Source organism: Hesperophylax consimilis, chromosome 15, assembly GCF_061612785.1.
Source record: "Hesperophylax consimilis isolate HC1 chromosome 15, BYU_Hcon_1.0, whole genome shotgun sequence".
NCBI classification, from domain to species: domain Eukaryota; kingdom Metazoa; phylum Arthropoda; class Insecta; order Trichoptera; family Limnephilidae; genus Hesperophylax; species Hesperophylax consimilis.
Window position 1 is genome coordinate 24,496,688 of NC_142850.1, and position 14,901 is coordinate 24,511,588.

The 14,901-nt window shown below is 33.9% G+C and overlaps 2 protein-coding genes across 2 annotated transcripts; one reads left to right on the forward strand and one right to left on the reverse strand.

The window, feature by feature from the left end:
• Positions 1-1,332: 1,332 nt before the first annotated feature.
• BBS5 (Bardet-Biedl syndrome 5 protein) lies at positions 1,333-5,933 on the reverse strand. The gene is made up of 7 exons (XM_089640063.1): positions 5,884-5,933; positions 5,663-5,811; positions 4,751-4,928; positions 3,468-3,558; positions 3,173-3,319; positions 2,527-2,718; positions 1,333-1,563 (listed from the first exon to the last, which is right to left on the reverse strand). Exons 1-7 carry the CDS (start codon positions 5,931-5,933, stop codon positions 1,333-1,335), a joined length of 1,038 nt encoding a protein of 345 aa, XP_089496189.1.
• Positions 5,934-7,156: 1,223 nt separating this feature from the next.
• LOC149417533 (uncharacterized) lies at positions 7,157-14,728 on the forward strand. Its single transcript, XM_089640064.1, has 3 exons — positions 7,157-7,336; positions 8,078-8,245; positions 12,907-14,728. Exons 1-3 carry the CDS (start codon positions 7,296-7,298, stop codon positions 13,127-13,129), a joined length of 432 nt encoding a protein of 143 aa, XP_089496190.1. The 5' UTR covers positions 7,157-7,295; the 3' UTR covers positions 13,130-14,728.
• Positions 14,729-14,901: the final 173 nt, after the last annotated feature.

A 14,901-nucleotide genomic window follows, 5' to 3' on the forward strand; every position in this document is an offset into this window, starting at 1 on the left:
ACGCTTACACAAATAAATAAATATGAAGTATATCAGTAATAAACCAAAAATAAATAAATTGAAAACATCTTTTGACCAAAGAAACATATACTTTGCAACAGTGCACTTCTATGTACTGGCCATTAGAACACAAATTATTTGAAATGCCTATCACACACAAGTCTTGTAACATCAGCCAAGACAAGACTTTCTCAGAGTGGGCGATAACGCTCCCTTGTGGGCGCTGGAGGGCAGCTTTCAGGAGGGCAGTAAAAGGGTCAAAGAAAATTAGGGGGCGTTAAGGAAATCTAGATGGGCGATGGCAGACAAATTCTATCTATAAAAGTACAACGGAATCTAGCTGAATTAAATAATAATAGTTTGCTGTACTTCCTTAACGAAGCATTTCTTAAAAACAAAACTGGGTATTCGCCATTTTGTTAGTTACTTTTTAAATGAAGTAAAACACTAACAATTGAATTATGTATATCTTTTCTATCACCGTCAAAGTTGCATGGAAAACTGTATCGGACTATCCACCTTCAGTTCGTGTCGTGTTTGTGGCAATCAAGTTCTAACAAGTTTTATTAATAATGTAAAAATAGTAATTTAAAAAATATGGGGGCGCTAGATTTTTTTTAATACCTAAATTGGGCAGTGATCGAAATAAATTTAAGAACCTGTGGCCATGAAGGATCAAACATTAACGATTTTATAAAAATCTATTTTGTGAGTATGAATTTCTGTAGTAAGATGCTGCTTGTCTTTTATTTTAAATTTATTGTTGTGTTGTTTTTTTTATTATTTATTGTAAACTGCTTATGTTATAAACTATGCCTGCTCGCAACACAGGAGTTCCTAGTGAGACAGGCGCATCATATTACCAATCTAAATGCAAATTCCCTATAGTAAATGTAATTAATAAATATGAATAATTAATGAGGTGCAGTCTGATAATAATATTTAATCAAGTCTAGCTATTTTTCATGGCAACACTGAGTAATCCCAATTTATTTTGTCAATGTGTATAGAAAATACATTTTTTTAATTTTTTTATAGTTAGTAGGATTATTAAGTGAGGTTATGATTGTATGTAATACAATATACATTGTTCTAACTAAAATCAACGTATTTATTTTAGTGATATACCTAAAATTATTATATTAGGACATGAATAACTGTGAATAAAATAAATAAGCACAAAACGACTTATTCTTAATTTATTAAAAAAAAATGACAGTAATGTTACTGACTATGCAATAGTGCCCTCAATGTTTACCTTTAGACTGCAAAGTTATTCAGTTACTAGTTACGAGCCGCCTCTACGTGAAGTTATTTATTCAGTCTAAAATTCTAAGTCGAGGGCAGCACCTCCCACAGGGACTTAAGCGAGAAGCCCGGACGGGGGGGCTCCACAGCCAGGCCCAGGTAGGGGCTGTACACGGGGGCCTCGGGCTCCCCGGCCGGCCCGGGCCGCTGAGCCGCCTGCGAAGCCAGATAGATAGCGGGGCCCATCTCACCGCGGGGTTCGCCTATCTCCTCGATTTCTTCTTCTGGCTCTGTTTCCTGGACGGAAGGAGACCGCTGGAAATGTTAAATGTTATAAGGAGTAAAATAGGAGTAAATGACAATAAACAATTGTCTAGCAATGATATTTATTGATATTGTGATTGTCCAAAATTGTGAATCTATTTATCTACCTTTCTATCTTCTTCTATGTATAAAGAAGAGTGGCTGTGGCGACGACGCGGTGTAGCTTTATTTTTTTTTATACAAATCTACAGTTTGTGTTTGTATATACAGAATTTTATGAAATATTTTGCACCCTTGTCTTTCAAAATAAGAGAAATGTGACTGTCTACAAGAGATTTGAAAAACCCTCTTCCTACTCCATTTTCTCGCCCCTTAGCAGATTTTTGATTCTTCTCAATGAAATTTAGCACCCTTGGACCTTCGAAATAAGAGGAAAATCATCGTCTACATCTAATTTTGCCAGTCACTTCAGCTGGTTGTTTGATAAAAGTGCAAAATTTGCGATTACAAGTACTAAATGATCGATCAGAGACACCAAGATTACAAATTGTTTGTGATTTCAGGAAATCGGGGACACCGAGAATACAAATTGTAACTGATTTTTAATTTATAGCGAAATATTTGAGATTATATTTTGGATTACTAAAGGGTTTGAGATGACATACTAATAAATAAACTGTTTGAGACTTACAAAAAATGTTTAAGATTCTGAACAATGATTTCAAACAAGTTTTTTGCTTGTTAATTCACAAGCAAAAACTTGTGATTAGAATTAAAAGTTTTGAGATTTCAAGGGATTTGTTGATATTTCTGCTAATTAGAGTGAAACAGAAGGGAAGAAGAACAGGATTCTGGGTAGTAAGTAAATCTCTACTTTTCTATCACTCCTACACACTTTTCATACGAACATTATCAGAAGTGATTACTTAACGATAGAGGTAAGTACTTACCTACCTAATTCTAAATGGCAGCACGCCTGAGGAGAGCGAATGAATTTAATAAATGAGTTGGTACCCGATTTGTCCAAGTGTACTGCACACCGAGGACCGGTTTGTTGATGTAGATGGAGTGCAGGGCGCAGAGTTCCTTGAACAGGGGCTGCAGCTTCTCCTGTGGGTCCACCCTGAAGCCGAGGACATAGCCCGCCCCCGGGCCAGAGGTCACCATCACCAGGGCTTCGCCGAACTTGGAGTCGCGGATTTTTATCTGGGGATTTGATTTTCACAGGAAACACGTTGAAAATGATACAGGAATACATAATATTAACAAAGGCAATTAACCTTTATTGGTATGAAACAAAAATTATCGGGGTTTATTATTATTAATTCTATTAGTACTATTATCTTACTATTACTAAAATCTTAGATGTTTCTAACAGAACGGGAAGTTACTAATTCATCGTCTAAAATAAAATCTGGCGCTTACTGCTAATTTTATAGGAGAAATACGGTGTATCAATTTTTCTGTTAGGTACTGATTTTATTAATCTTAAATATAAATAACTTACATCCGTGGGCAGCGGTCTGAAAAAAGAGATATTATATATTCGGATTCGTCGGAATTAATTAAAATGTTGGCCTCGAGCAAGCTCCCATTACTAATAATGGGAGCTTGTGACTCTAAAGTCTTGTGGGCAGAGGGTTTAATCAAAATAACTTACATTGTCAATTTGAATGAAAGGCAGAGATACATTGAAAGTCTCATTGATGTCTGCAAACCAAACCACTCGTACATTGGTTAATACCATAGTTCCAAGGTTTCCAGTGTCGCTGGAGAGGTTCCAGACTCCGTGCTGGGAAGTATGAATCTAGAATCACCCAGGAAAAAAAATACCAGTTCAAATTCACACATATATTTATGTACTTACCTGTGAAATTGTATTCGATGTTATTTGTATTAACAGAGTATGAAAATATTAAAAGTACTTCGTAAAATAACCGTTTTTTAGAATTCACCTGTTCTGTAGGTAGGACCCTTAAACTTTTATTTTGAATTATGGCACCACGAAGTTTCATTTCGCGATAGAGACGAGTGGAGACATATGCCCTAAAAACACAGTAAATGAATAAATATTTATACAGAATGAAAATAAACAAATAGACAGCGGTGTCGTCCACTAATAGTAATAATTATATATTTTGTATAGCACCTTTTTGTGAAAAATCACCACAAACCCATGGTATAAATGTATATACAGTTTGATCAGCAAGTACTCGAATAATTTTAACCAGGGATTCCTGAGTTAAAAACGTAGAGTGTCTTTTTGCTGGGAGGTGTTATTTTTTTTCAATTCATCACACTGGTACAATCCGCGACGTGTAAGTGATTTGCGCTCTGTCTCGTCTGTTAACGCTCTGTCTGGAACGAGACGGAGTGCGTATCACATGACCCGCTAGAGTAAGATAGTAATAGTAGTAGTAGTAGGAAGATAGATATAAAAAGTTTTAAGGTTATTTATGGAGTAATTAAATATATCCTTTGTAGAAGTTCTGATGATAAACCACAGGAGTTTGTGGCAATTTGAAGCAAGTGAGCCGTGATATGTGGTCCGAAAACGTTAGTTTGGAATCAAATACTATCCCGAGATCTTTTATGATGTTGACTCAGTATAACGTTTACCTGTTTTATGCTCCATTTAAAAACTACGCGCTTCTTGGAGAGGGTGTAGTTCATTATTACACATTTTTAAATATTAAGCTCTAACTTGTTTTTCTCTCAACACCCTGCTACAGCATCAAGGTCAGATCTAATTTGTAAGCATGAAGACATCTGCTATATTTTATACAGTCAGCATGAGGAACAACAGAGGATCAAGGTTTGACCCTTGGGGAATACCAGACAACACTGGAAACTGTTTGGATTCACATACATTTTTTTTCAATACATATTGGATTACAAACAGGAGGCAAAGAAGATGAGCATTTGTTGATCGAAGCCATGTTCGAACATTATACATTTATTCCGAGATTGGCATTAAATTTTCACACTTAACCTTCAAACAGGGTCCCTCTCAAAAACACGAGATTCCGAAAAACAATTCTAAATAATTATTCAAAAATTATTGCCGGCAAGAGAGAATTCATTCACGAAAACTAATGAAAATTAATTTAATACATACATAACGGGTAATATTTTTTTTCAGACAAGAATTTCCAACCCTTATTTTGCTGGATGACAGAACCACAAAAAGGAATTAGGCGTTTCAAGTAGGGCTAATAAATTTGCTATAGTTATTTACTTGTGAACTCCCATGACGCTTGTGAAATGGCGCATATTTCCGGGGATTAGGTTCGTGAAAATAAATTCATATCTGCTGTTATTGTAACTGGTAAGGAGATAAAGGGCCTCCGCTGTTCCACGCAGCGGGGATCTTACCATCTTGGTGCTAGTACTCAATATGCAATTATAGCCAATACCTGGAAACACAATATTCAAACTAAATTAAAACATTAATGATTAAGTAGTTTTGTGAACCTAAACCTCGCTTAATATTGATTATTCCGTAACGCTTATGAAAAGTATGGTGGAGTAAAATGGTACAATCCAACTCGGCTACCATCTTGACAGCATTGACCGGATACGGAACACACAAACAAATTTTCAGATATTCGAAATGCAAAGCGCAAGTTAAAACAGGACGCTGCGCTCAGTTAGTAATATCTCTAAATCTGGAAAATCACATTTTATTTTTTTAATTTAAAAAAATAACCTTCACGGGACGCCTAGCAGAACTGTGCAACATCGAAATCTATTTCCATTGAAGGAAGTGAAAATGAAAGTAAACAAGTCTTTGTATTTTTGAAGGTAAAACAATTATTGTATTATTATTGAAATATATACAAAGAAATATATCATAAATTAAGAATTCATCTTAATTTACAATAGATTTTAGTGATAATAAAAGCAAATATACCGCACAGAGTTTTGACTGCCGGGCGGAGAGAGCCGACGAGTCACGAGGCTGGCCGAATGAAGCGAAGCCCTCTAGATCTGGCACTGACCGACTGACCACTCCGCACTTCCTTCAGCCTTGTGAGGCTGAGTGGGGAGTTACAATGAGGAGTCATAACCCTAATTGGGGATGGTATTGTCCCACTTGCTCCAGATAGTTAGGACTCTTATGTGGTAACGAAATAAAATGGCATCATACATAAATTAATCCTGGGTGACGCCAAACAATGCCACAATACTCTGAGATTTGAGACAATAAGCCTTCCTCTTGTTCCACTGTTCCCCTTGGTGTCCTCGACAGAGTCAAGACGATCCAAAATTTTCTCCCCGGGGCGCATTCTCATTACACTGAAAGACATAAAACTTGCTTAAAACTAAATAATTATTTATAAATTTGCATGTAGTATTCTCTCAACTTACGAAAACGGCAAATCAAATCGAATCTCCCGATCCTGCCAAATCGAAGACATTTTAAAAATGATGTTTTAATTGCCCGGTTTCTACCAATATTTCTTTTAATAACTTTAGGTTGACTGCAATAGCCCACACAACAGCAGCTGATTCTGTCACTATTATTCTGTCCATAAATAAACCAAATACTGTCATTAAATTAATTGTTTGTTGTGGTTCAGTTTCCAATGGCAACGGACTTTACTTACACATTGGTCCAGGCGCGCATGATGAACTTTAGTTGAAGCTATGGCGATTATTTCAAAATTCATGGAATCATGTCTCCTCGTGTGCGCACCTCCATATTTATACCGCTACGAATTTTGGTGCAGCGACGGAATTATTACCCTGGTTTTAGAAAAAAATACATCCAAACTGGATATAAAAAATATATGTTTTTCAAAGGGAATCTATTTTAATTTTGTGTGCAATGCTGTTCTTATGAAATAATTTACAGTCCCATAAAAATAAAACAACTTAAATTGTTTCCCAGAGTACGCTAAATCAGAGAGTTCACATTTCAAGTATGAATATTAACTTTTAAAAAATCTTGTCCCGATAAAACATTACCGATATTTCAAAAAGGTATTTTTAGAGGGATTTGGTGAGTAGATACGTAGGTACCAATATTTTTTATTTAAGTATTCATTTACAGTCAATACCTAAAACGGTACTTTCTCGGATCGGAAAGTTTTTAGTAACTAGATATTTAATTTTAGATTTTCAGCCTTACTAAGAAACGTGGAGAAACTTTTATTCGTTTTTTATTTAGTAATATCTAGTTACAACCAATATTTCTAGTTAAATCTTTTCCAATCCTCTGAAAATGTTTTTTTTTTTTTTTTTGTAAGTAGGTACCTTTTTTATTTTTTCGAGTGGTAGACCTGATGAGTTTCGTGTGTTTTGACAGTTCGTGGTAGAGCGGTTTCAGCTACCGGAACCTATCATGAACCCGCTCTTTTGGATCCGGTTCCTCAAGACGAAAAAACCAATGAAGGGGGGTATTCCTGGAGCAGTTCTGACCAATTGCAATTTTTGTTAAATATTTCATTTTTGATAAATATTCCAAAAGGATACAGTTTTAAAAAAATAGTTCCTCAGAGAAATAATATCGGCGGCTCCGGTGACAGCAAAGGATGTAACCGATACTTGAAAATCAACATCTCTAGTTCGTGGTGCCTATTTGAGTGGTTTATTTATGTGTCTATTATTTTCGCTCATCTAATATCTATGCACAAATTTTTGACATCGCCGTCGTGTGTTTTGTGTTTTGCCTCCAACTTCTCGATTTGTGACGATTAGGATATCTTCAACGTACTGTGATTCGACAAACCCACCAGACACTTTGATCATTGTACAACTTGCGCTATCTAAATTCGGAGATGACCTTAGGAAACTACAACAGAGTTTCTCAGAAAAGGAGGTTGGTAAAACGAACAAAATATTATGGCGGGTTCCCACCTCATCTGTTCTATGAACCATTTCATAGAACGAACCTTTCTATGGAAAGGAAATGTCTCGCAGTCATACTTACTCTATTATATTTCTGTTGATTTGTATTTACTCGCGGATCTCAAAGAGAAGCAGCAAATATTTTGATAAAAAGTGTTTTGGTCAAGAAATGCCACTCCAATCAAGTATTGTCAGCGTTGGTATTCGCGCAGAATGTGCAATATTACAGGGAGAACTAAGAAATATATCGAAAAGAAACGCTGGTGGGTCAGATCATAACAATATGATTAAATAATTCTAAATATATGCCGGAATGGCGCCATTTGTACCCCATTTTTACATAGACATTTATTTATTTTGTAAGAAACAAACAGCTTTTATATAATATACAATGATAGATATAAATATACAAGTTAACTGAAGTCAAGCCACAGAAGTTTCTTATGTTAAAGTTCATTGGAAATGTACTGGTGCTAAAAGCGCACAGATGGTAGCGCGCACATGGCCACTGCCATTCATGCAGCTCTATTGCTGGTTCCTCTATAGGTCTAAGTCTATTCAACATTAGGCTTCTATCTCTATCGCATTGAACGCCTATATATAGATGATAGTCATTACTTGTAGGAACTTATCGATTCTATGACATTTGTATTTTTTATTATTTAAATACTATTTTGTATGTGTTAATAGAAATTTCATTGTTTTATTCCAGGGATGCTGCCCAGGCCGCAGCTTTTCCCCAAGGGATAAGATGCCAGAAGTGCTTGGAGTACGGCCATTGGAGCTACGAGTGTAAGGGCAAGAGGAAGTATGTGCATAGATCCTCTCGCACACAGCTCATGAAGAAAAAAATTAAGGCTCATCAGGAAATAATGCAGAAGTAAGATTATATTTCTACCTACGTAATATTGTGCTTGACTTGTTTTTGTCTCACAAAATTAAGATAACATTTGGCAAGTAAGAAACACTTATGTTAATAGTAAATTCTTAATTCAAACGTTCCTGCATGACAAAATAGACATTAAAAATATATTTATATATATACAGGGTGTATCGGCACGTACCCGACAAACTTTAACCAGCTTTTCCTTAGCACATTTGTAGTAAAAAATGTTATGGGCACTTTGCTGTCCGGTAACATTTTTTTTCAATTAAAAACAAAAAATTATAAAAAAATCCACACTCCGTCACTGTCATTGGCATTGTTTCTCGTGTTCAACAGCTGTTATTAGCAAGTGTGTCAAAAAGCGTCTTCGCTCTTTCATACACACTAAATAATAATAGTTAAAAATGAGACGAATGGTGCCATGCCATTTCGTTGTGATTGTAAAAGCGCGCCAATGTAGGTACGTACGTATATTATTCAACGAAACTCGAATAAAATATTGCCAGATGGGTTTTCAAACTGTGACAAAGGATAAAACAGTGGTGACATGTAGTGAAAATATGAATGATAATTTTTTTATTAAAAAAAAAATGTTACCGGACAGCAAAGTGCCCATAACATTTTTTACTCCAAATGTGCTAACGAATAGCTGGTTAAAGTTTGTCGGGTACGTGCCGATACACCCTGTATATATATGTTCGAATAAACATTAGGACCGCGCAAAGTTTTCTTAATCAACGACATAGACAGTTTTCGAATGGCGGCGATTATTATTGATACTCGTAAGTGCTGATTTGTATGTTGTTTTACCGCAAGCATATAATAAACAGAGTGGTTAGACTATTTTAAACAGTGAAGTTTACTTTATCGACAGCAGTGACGTCGTAATTTGCCATTTAAATAATAAACAGTAACTGGTTTGACTCCCCAGAACTAGTCTCGCTGATAAATTATCATGTACCTAGTAGACCAACTCGACTCATATCGAAATATTATTGTAACAATATTGCCACTAATGCAGAACAAAATTCTTTAATATATCGTCTGCATAGATTAGTAAATTAATACTTTGATATCAATGATGAAGGAAGTCTGTTATCATATAAAAGATACATAAAAAATATTTTTTAAGTATGCAAGAATCAACAGATAAGTAATTAAGCATAATATAACATAAACTGTATTTTATGATAGTGTTAATTAAATCACCATAACCTTTTTTATTTGGAAAACAACAGTTTATAATATTGTTGGTTTATAGATGCACGTGTGTAATTTAGATGAGAAATTAATTATAGATTTCATTACTTTACTGACACATTATGTATTTAATTATTATACAGTATATCTACTACATTTTATTTAAAATTACAACAAGAGTTACCCCAAAATGCATGTACTTTGGTTTATTTAGGATAAGAATACATTTTTAACAGATATTTTACATTTATTTTCGTTTCAATTGAAGATATTTACTTCAGAGTATAGTCACTTTTATACCTATGTTAATGACACATGTTGTGCCGTATCTTTTTAAAAAAATAATATATCTCTTGCATAGATTAGGTAATAAATTCTCTTAAATTGAAAGTCTGTTATCATATTATAGATGTATTTATATGAATAGATAAGTAATTAAGCATACATTATTGTTTACATTATCTTTACTTTGATAATTGATAATCATTTATATTTGGCATAGTTGACAAATAATTCTTCTTAGTCATTATTAACCATTTTTTTCTTCTTACTTTTGTACTTGTTTTTTATAATTTATTCTTTATAACTATATACATATTTAACCTTACACTTTACACCATAAATTATATTTTACACTTTATATTTAACCTTTACACTTTATACCGTATATTATACTTTAAACTTTATGCTGTTTACTTTATACCTTGTACTTTTTAACTTTATATTTATGTTAATGGCTCATGTTTTTTTTTATCCTTCAAATCATGGTTTTTTTACCCCTGAAACATGTTGTTTTTTTTGGGGATATGCATCATTGGCTTCAATGACTGATAGTTCATAATATCTTATCAGTACTAATATCTTTCTATGGCTAATGTATTGTGTACCGCAGATGTCACACTGCACTTCAGTTGTATTAATAATTATGGCACATTGGTAAAAAAAGACCATAAGCAAAAGTGTATAATCGTAGACATGAGAATCAGTAGACAGGAACCTAAAGGTGAGGGGAACAATCCCATGTTGAGAGGTATGGGAGATGACATGGGCGCCACCCTTTCAATGACTGGACAATAAATTAATCCGGCAGTTTTCAGACATATCGCATTCTGTCAACATTATTAAGCGCTTGTTATATGCCAGCGGATTTTCTCAAACTGTCAAAATCTCTTCATTTTTTTGTCGCTAGAGGGCGGTAGTTGTACATTAATGAACTTGTCAAAATACAACGTCAAATGTGCGTTCATCATGTCGCCAACATCACGTACGCAATCGGAAATCGGAAATATTAAGTAAAACAAACAGCTTAGTAAAAAGGTATGACTTATTTGCAGAACCTACTATTTTGGTAAAGCATTTACTTTGACATTTTTTATAAATGTTTATCATTCACTTGCTGTTGTTAAATCTAATTAGATTTTAACGGCTTTTGGCTTTACGAATCGCATTAGGAAACATTTCCTATACAAAGAAAGCTTGTTTTGCACGGTGTTCGGAAACTCGTGGTATAAACGGTATAACTTGTGAATGAATCTACCTTTCATTTAAAGTCAATTTTGGGTTATGATTTTTTTTAATTTGAGCTTTCGTTTTCGAGAAAATCGAAGGCGGATTTATTTGGTAGATTTAAAAATTTTATATTTGATAGAATATCTATACATATTAATAATATTGACCTCGAAAAATAAAAGAAAGTTTTTTTTAAATTTATATATTTGTTAAATTATACAGTGTTAACTTAACAATAATCTGTTTTAACCATGGCAGTAGCTATCGTGCAAGGCATACTAGTACTGTATCAAAATATAACTAGCCGTTGGAAATAATAGTTATATTCATTTAACGACCAACGCTATTGAAAAAAATTACGTCAATGGGTTGAAATATAATACCTAAATACAAATATTACTCAACGAATCCACGATTCGACCTATTGTTTAAGATGTTTTGACGCGTAATAAATATATGAAATGGTGAATCATTTAAATTTACTGAATTTAAAGTTACTGTTCTTTATACAAATAGAACGGCGTCATATGCGCCTCACAATTTTTGCCTCATTTGGGTGTTTAAAATGTTACCTGGCTATTATAGACTTAGAGGCCTTGTGTTTTCTCGGTAGGAAAAAAATTGTTTCCTAAAAAACCCTTATTATTTGGAACTTTACAACACAATACATAGATAGAATACCTTTGATTTGACAAAGTGTGAATGGTTACGTGTGTATACGCAGAAAGGTGATATAATCGTAAATTTACTTAAAAAGTTTTTTTTGTCTGTTTAATCTAAAGATAAAAAAACGGTAATAAACTTGTTTACTCCTTATATTAATACGCCTTACCATGTAAGGTCGGAACAGTGAAAAACTTGACTTGTTATCACTTAAAAAGGCTGATTTTACCAAACTAAAAATGATCCGGCGTGAGATGGTAATTTGTGGTTTACCAAACGTGTTCTCACAATTTAGACAGAGCGTAAAGACAACGAATTCTCACACACACCTGCATAAAGAGCGCGCCAGAACATCATGAACTTCGTGCTAACCGTTAGGAATAAAAACGCATATTGAATGTTGGATTTTACACGTTTCAAAGAATTTGACACTTGAAAATATACAATGCGACAAATTTATATGAAAAAAGAGAATTTGTGACTACTTACTGTTTTTGTAGCTTCTTTAGATTATTGCAATGCTTCAAGTGAGTCGGTATTCTACTTTTAGACCCATTAATGAAACATTTTGATGCCATTTTCGAAATATATACGCCGTGAAACAGGGAGCGATAGTTTCACTACCGTTCACGGGGCTTCTCACCCGTAATAAGTAAAATACTGTGAAATGTCTTGGAAATTTGGTCCAAGATGAAGTATTTATTTAATTGTTAATATCCACAGATATCATAACGATAATAAGAGGCCGTACTTCTACAGATGTGTGTATTATATACATATTTTAAATTAAAAATATTGTGTAAAACCGTTATTAATGCGATAATCATCGATCGAAGTTTTAAAAGTGGGTTGTATGGTGTATCAATGTTTTTATTTTTTATAGTCGAATGCCTACAACAACTACAAAAAAAAATAGGCAGACTGAAAAATAATAGTCCATTAATTGATAACAAAAAATATGAAGTCTGAGAATGACATACGAAAGGTAGTATTAAGCCGTTTTGGAGAGCCGTTTTCCAGCAAATCACCATTCTGCCCTATAACCCACTCTTAAGAATTCGAAAATAAAATCTGCTTACGAATTACTAGTCCTTTTTACAATAGCGCGCGACTTGCTAGGAGCACAATGCACAAATGATTTAGCCTTTTATTCAAGACAAGCTGGTAGTCTTCGGCTCCAAAATGATTGTCGTCACATTGTTCCTGATTCCTTAGGTTCCAGAGGTTAGGGCAGGTCTCTTCTGTGAATGAGTATGACATATTATATTACATTTTGTTTTCAGAAAACAAGAAGAGTTGACAGCATCAAAAGAGCAACAAAGCAAACAGCAGAAAAAGAAACAAAAGAAGAAGAAAGACTCCTCCAGCAGCAGTTCATCATCATCATCCTCAGATTCCTCCAGCAGTAGTGATGGTTCATCAGACTCCTCATCCAGTAGTAGTAGTTCATCAGACAGCAGTTCATCGGATAGTGAGCCGGATTCTAGTAGCAGTTCATCGGATTGATGAAGAAATTCATTGTTTTATTTTATTTATTTATCTCGTATATCTCATACCTAGCTCATTTTGCAATAAGGTTGTTTGGTTAAATATGTTATGGGACAATTGTGTCAATTCAAGCTGCTTCATTAAATTATTGTAAAAAGTTTGAAATAAATTGTAAAAATCTGTAAGACAGAAATTTTTACAATATGGAACTCCAAACCATTATCTTTGTATCAATGATAAACTTATAACTTAAACACAACTAGTGCATTTTTTTGAATTTACATAGTTAAAATAATATTGAAGTTTTAATTTTTCACAACTCCCCAAGACGCACAAAATCTGTGACGTGTCAACTGTGATGTCACGGCGCACTTTTTGTTTGACAGGGTGATAGTTATTCAGTACTGCGATGTTATTTACTTAAACGTAATTATTACAAACGTATATACAGGGTGTTACAGCATGTACATGAAGGATTTTAATCAGCGATTCCTGAGCACATTTGGAGTAAAAACGTAAATATCATTTTGCTATCTGATGATATATTTTTTTCAATAAAAAAATATGTTTCTATCACACGTCGCCATTCATCATAGTGCTACATGCGCGGCGGGAATGCGTGATACACGCTCCCTCTCTGTTACCGTACTGCTGGAACGAGACGGAGTGAGTTTCACGTGACGGAAAAATATTTTTTTATTTTAATTGAAAAAATATCATCGGACACCTAAATGACATCTACATTTTTAAATAAATATGTTTAAAAGCACTTTCCGCACACAACTATTTTTTTCCGTTTTGTTAAAATCTCCCAATCCAGGTTTTTGATGTTAGAGTACATATTTTTATATTATATTTACAGCCAAATTACATTCCGAGTCACTCGCTTTGTTTCTCGGCCGAGCAACTTATTGCAGAGTAGAAGAGACAGTGGGTGAGTCAGTTCATTGGTTTAAAGTGCTGTTAACATGGTTTCGCAATGGAGAAAAATGAAGAGTTTTGCAACAATAAACGTAGACTCCTAAAAAATTCAAAAATTAAAAAAAAAATTCTTCGACTCGGCTAATTTCACTGACTGAGTACTGACTACTGATCACATCAGCCGAGCACTCGGCAGGTGCAATGCAGGCATAATATTAAGAATATTTGGATACATAGACAGATAGATTTGGATGTCTGTGGTTGGCACCTAGGGTCAGTTCTAGTATATGTAGGCGGCAGTAAACCTGTTAATGAACAACTTTAAAAAAAAGATTGAATGAAGGAGCTTGAATTGACTTTATTTCCACATGAAATGCATTGCCGCAACTAACCTTTGCTCTTACAATTAATTATTGTTACAATATCATTGACTTAAATAGGTCATGGAGGACTCCAAGGGTTTTAACAAAAGTCTCTATGGTTTTAAAACTTTGGTTCAATACGAATTTTCATCCAAGATTCATAAGTGGATTTTATGAATTATTATGAAGCTGATATAATTAAGTAAAGATGTTGAAAGATATTTTTGTTTTAATTTTAAGATAGAAATTCAAAAAACAGATGCACCATACTAAATGTATTTCTAAGTAAATCTATCTATCTTCTATATAAATAAAAATGTAAATTATTGTAGAAAGCAATCACTTTGTGGTTTGACATATTTAATAAAATACTTTTTTGTTTTAAAACCACAATATTTATTAATTTAAGAACCGACCGGTTTCGCTTTACTTAGCATCATCAGGGTACAAATTAATACTCGAAATTAAAACACGAATGCAGTATTAATTTGTACCCTGATGATGCTT

What these genes read in the sequence shown, in the direction of transcription:
- BBS5 (XM_089640063.1), bottom strand. Translation starts at nt 5,933, where the DNA reads ATGTCTTCGATTTGGCAGGATCGGGAGATTCGATTTGATTTGCCGTTT. An exon ending in GGGTCCTACCTACAGAACAG is followed by an intron (nt 3,320 to 3,467) that starts GTGAATTCTAAA and finishes GGGTGATTCTAG; the next exon opens with ATTCATACTTCCCAGCACGG. An exon ending in AGTACACTTGGACAAATCGG is followed by an intron (nt 1,564 to 2,526) that starts GTACCAACTCAT and finishes TAACATTTCCAG; the next exon opens with CGGTCTCCTTCCGTCCAGGA.
- LOC149417533 (XM_089640064.1), top strand. Translation starts at nt 7,296, where the DNA reads ATGACCTTAGGAAACTACAACAGAGTTTCTCAGAAAAGGAG. An exon ending in AGAGTTTCTCAGAAAAGGAG is followed by an intron (nt 7,337 to 8,077) that starts GTTGGTAAAACG and finishes GTTTTATTCCAG; the next exon opens with GGATGCTGCCCAGGCCGCAG. An exon ending in CATCAGGAAATAATGCAGAA is followed by an intron (nt 8,246 to 12,906) that starts GTAAGATTATAT and finishes TTTTGTTTTCAG; the next exon opens with AAAACAAGAAGAGTTGACAG.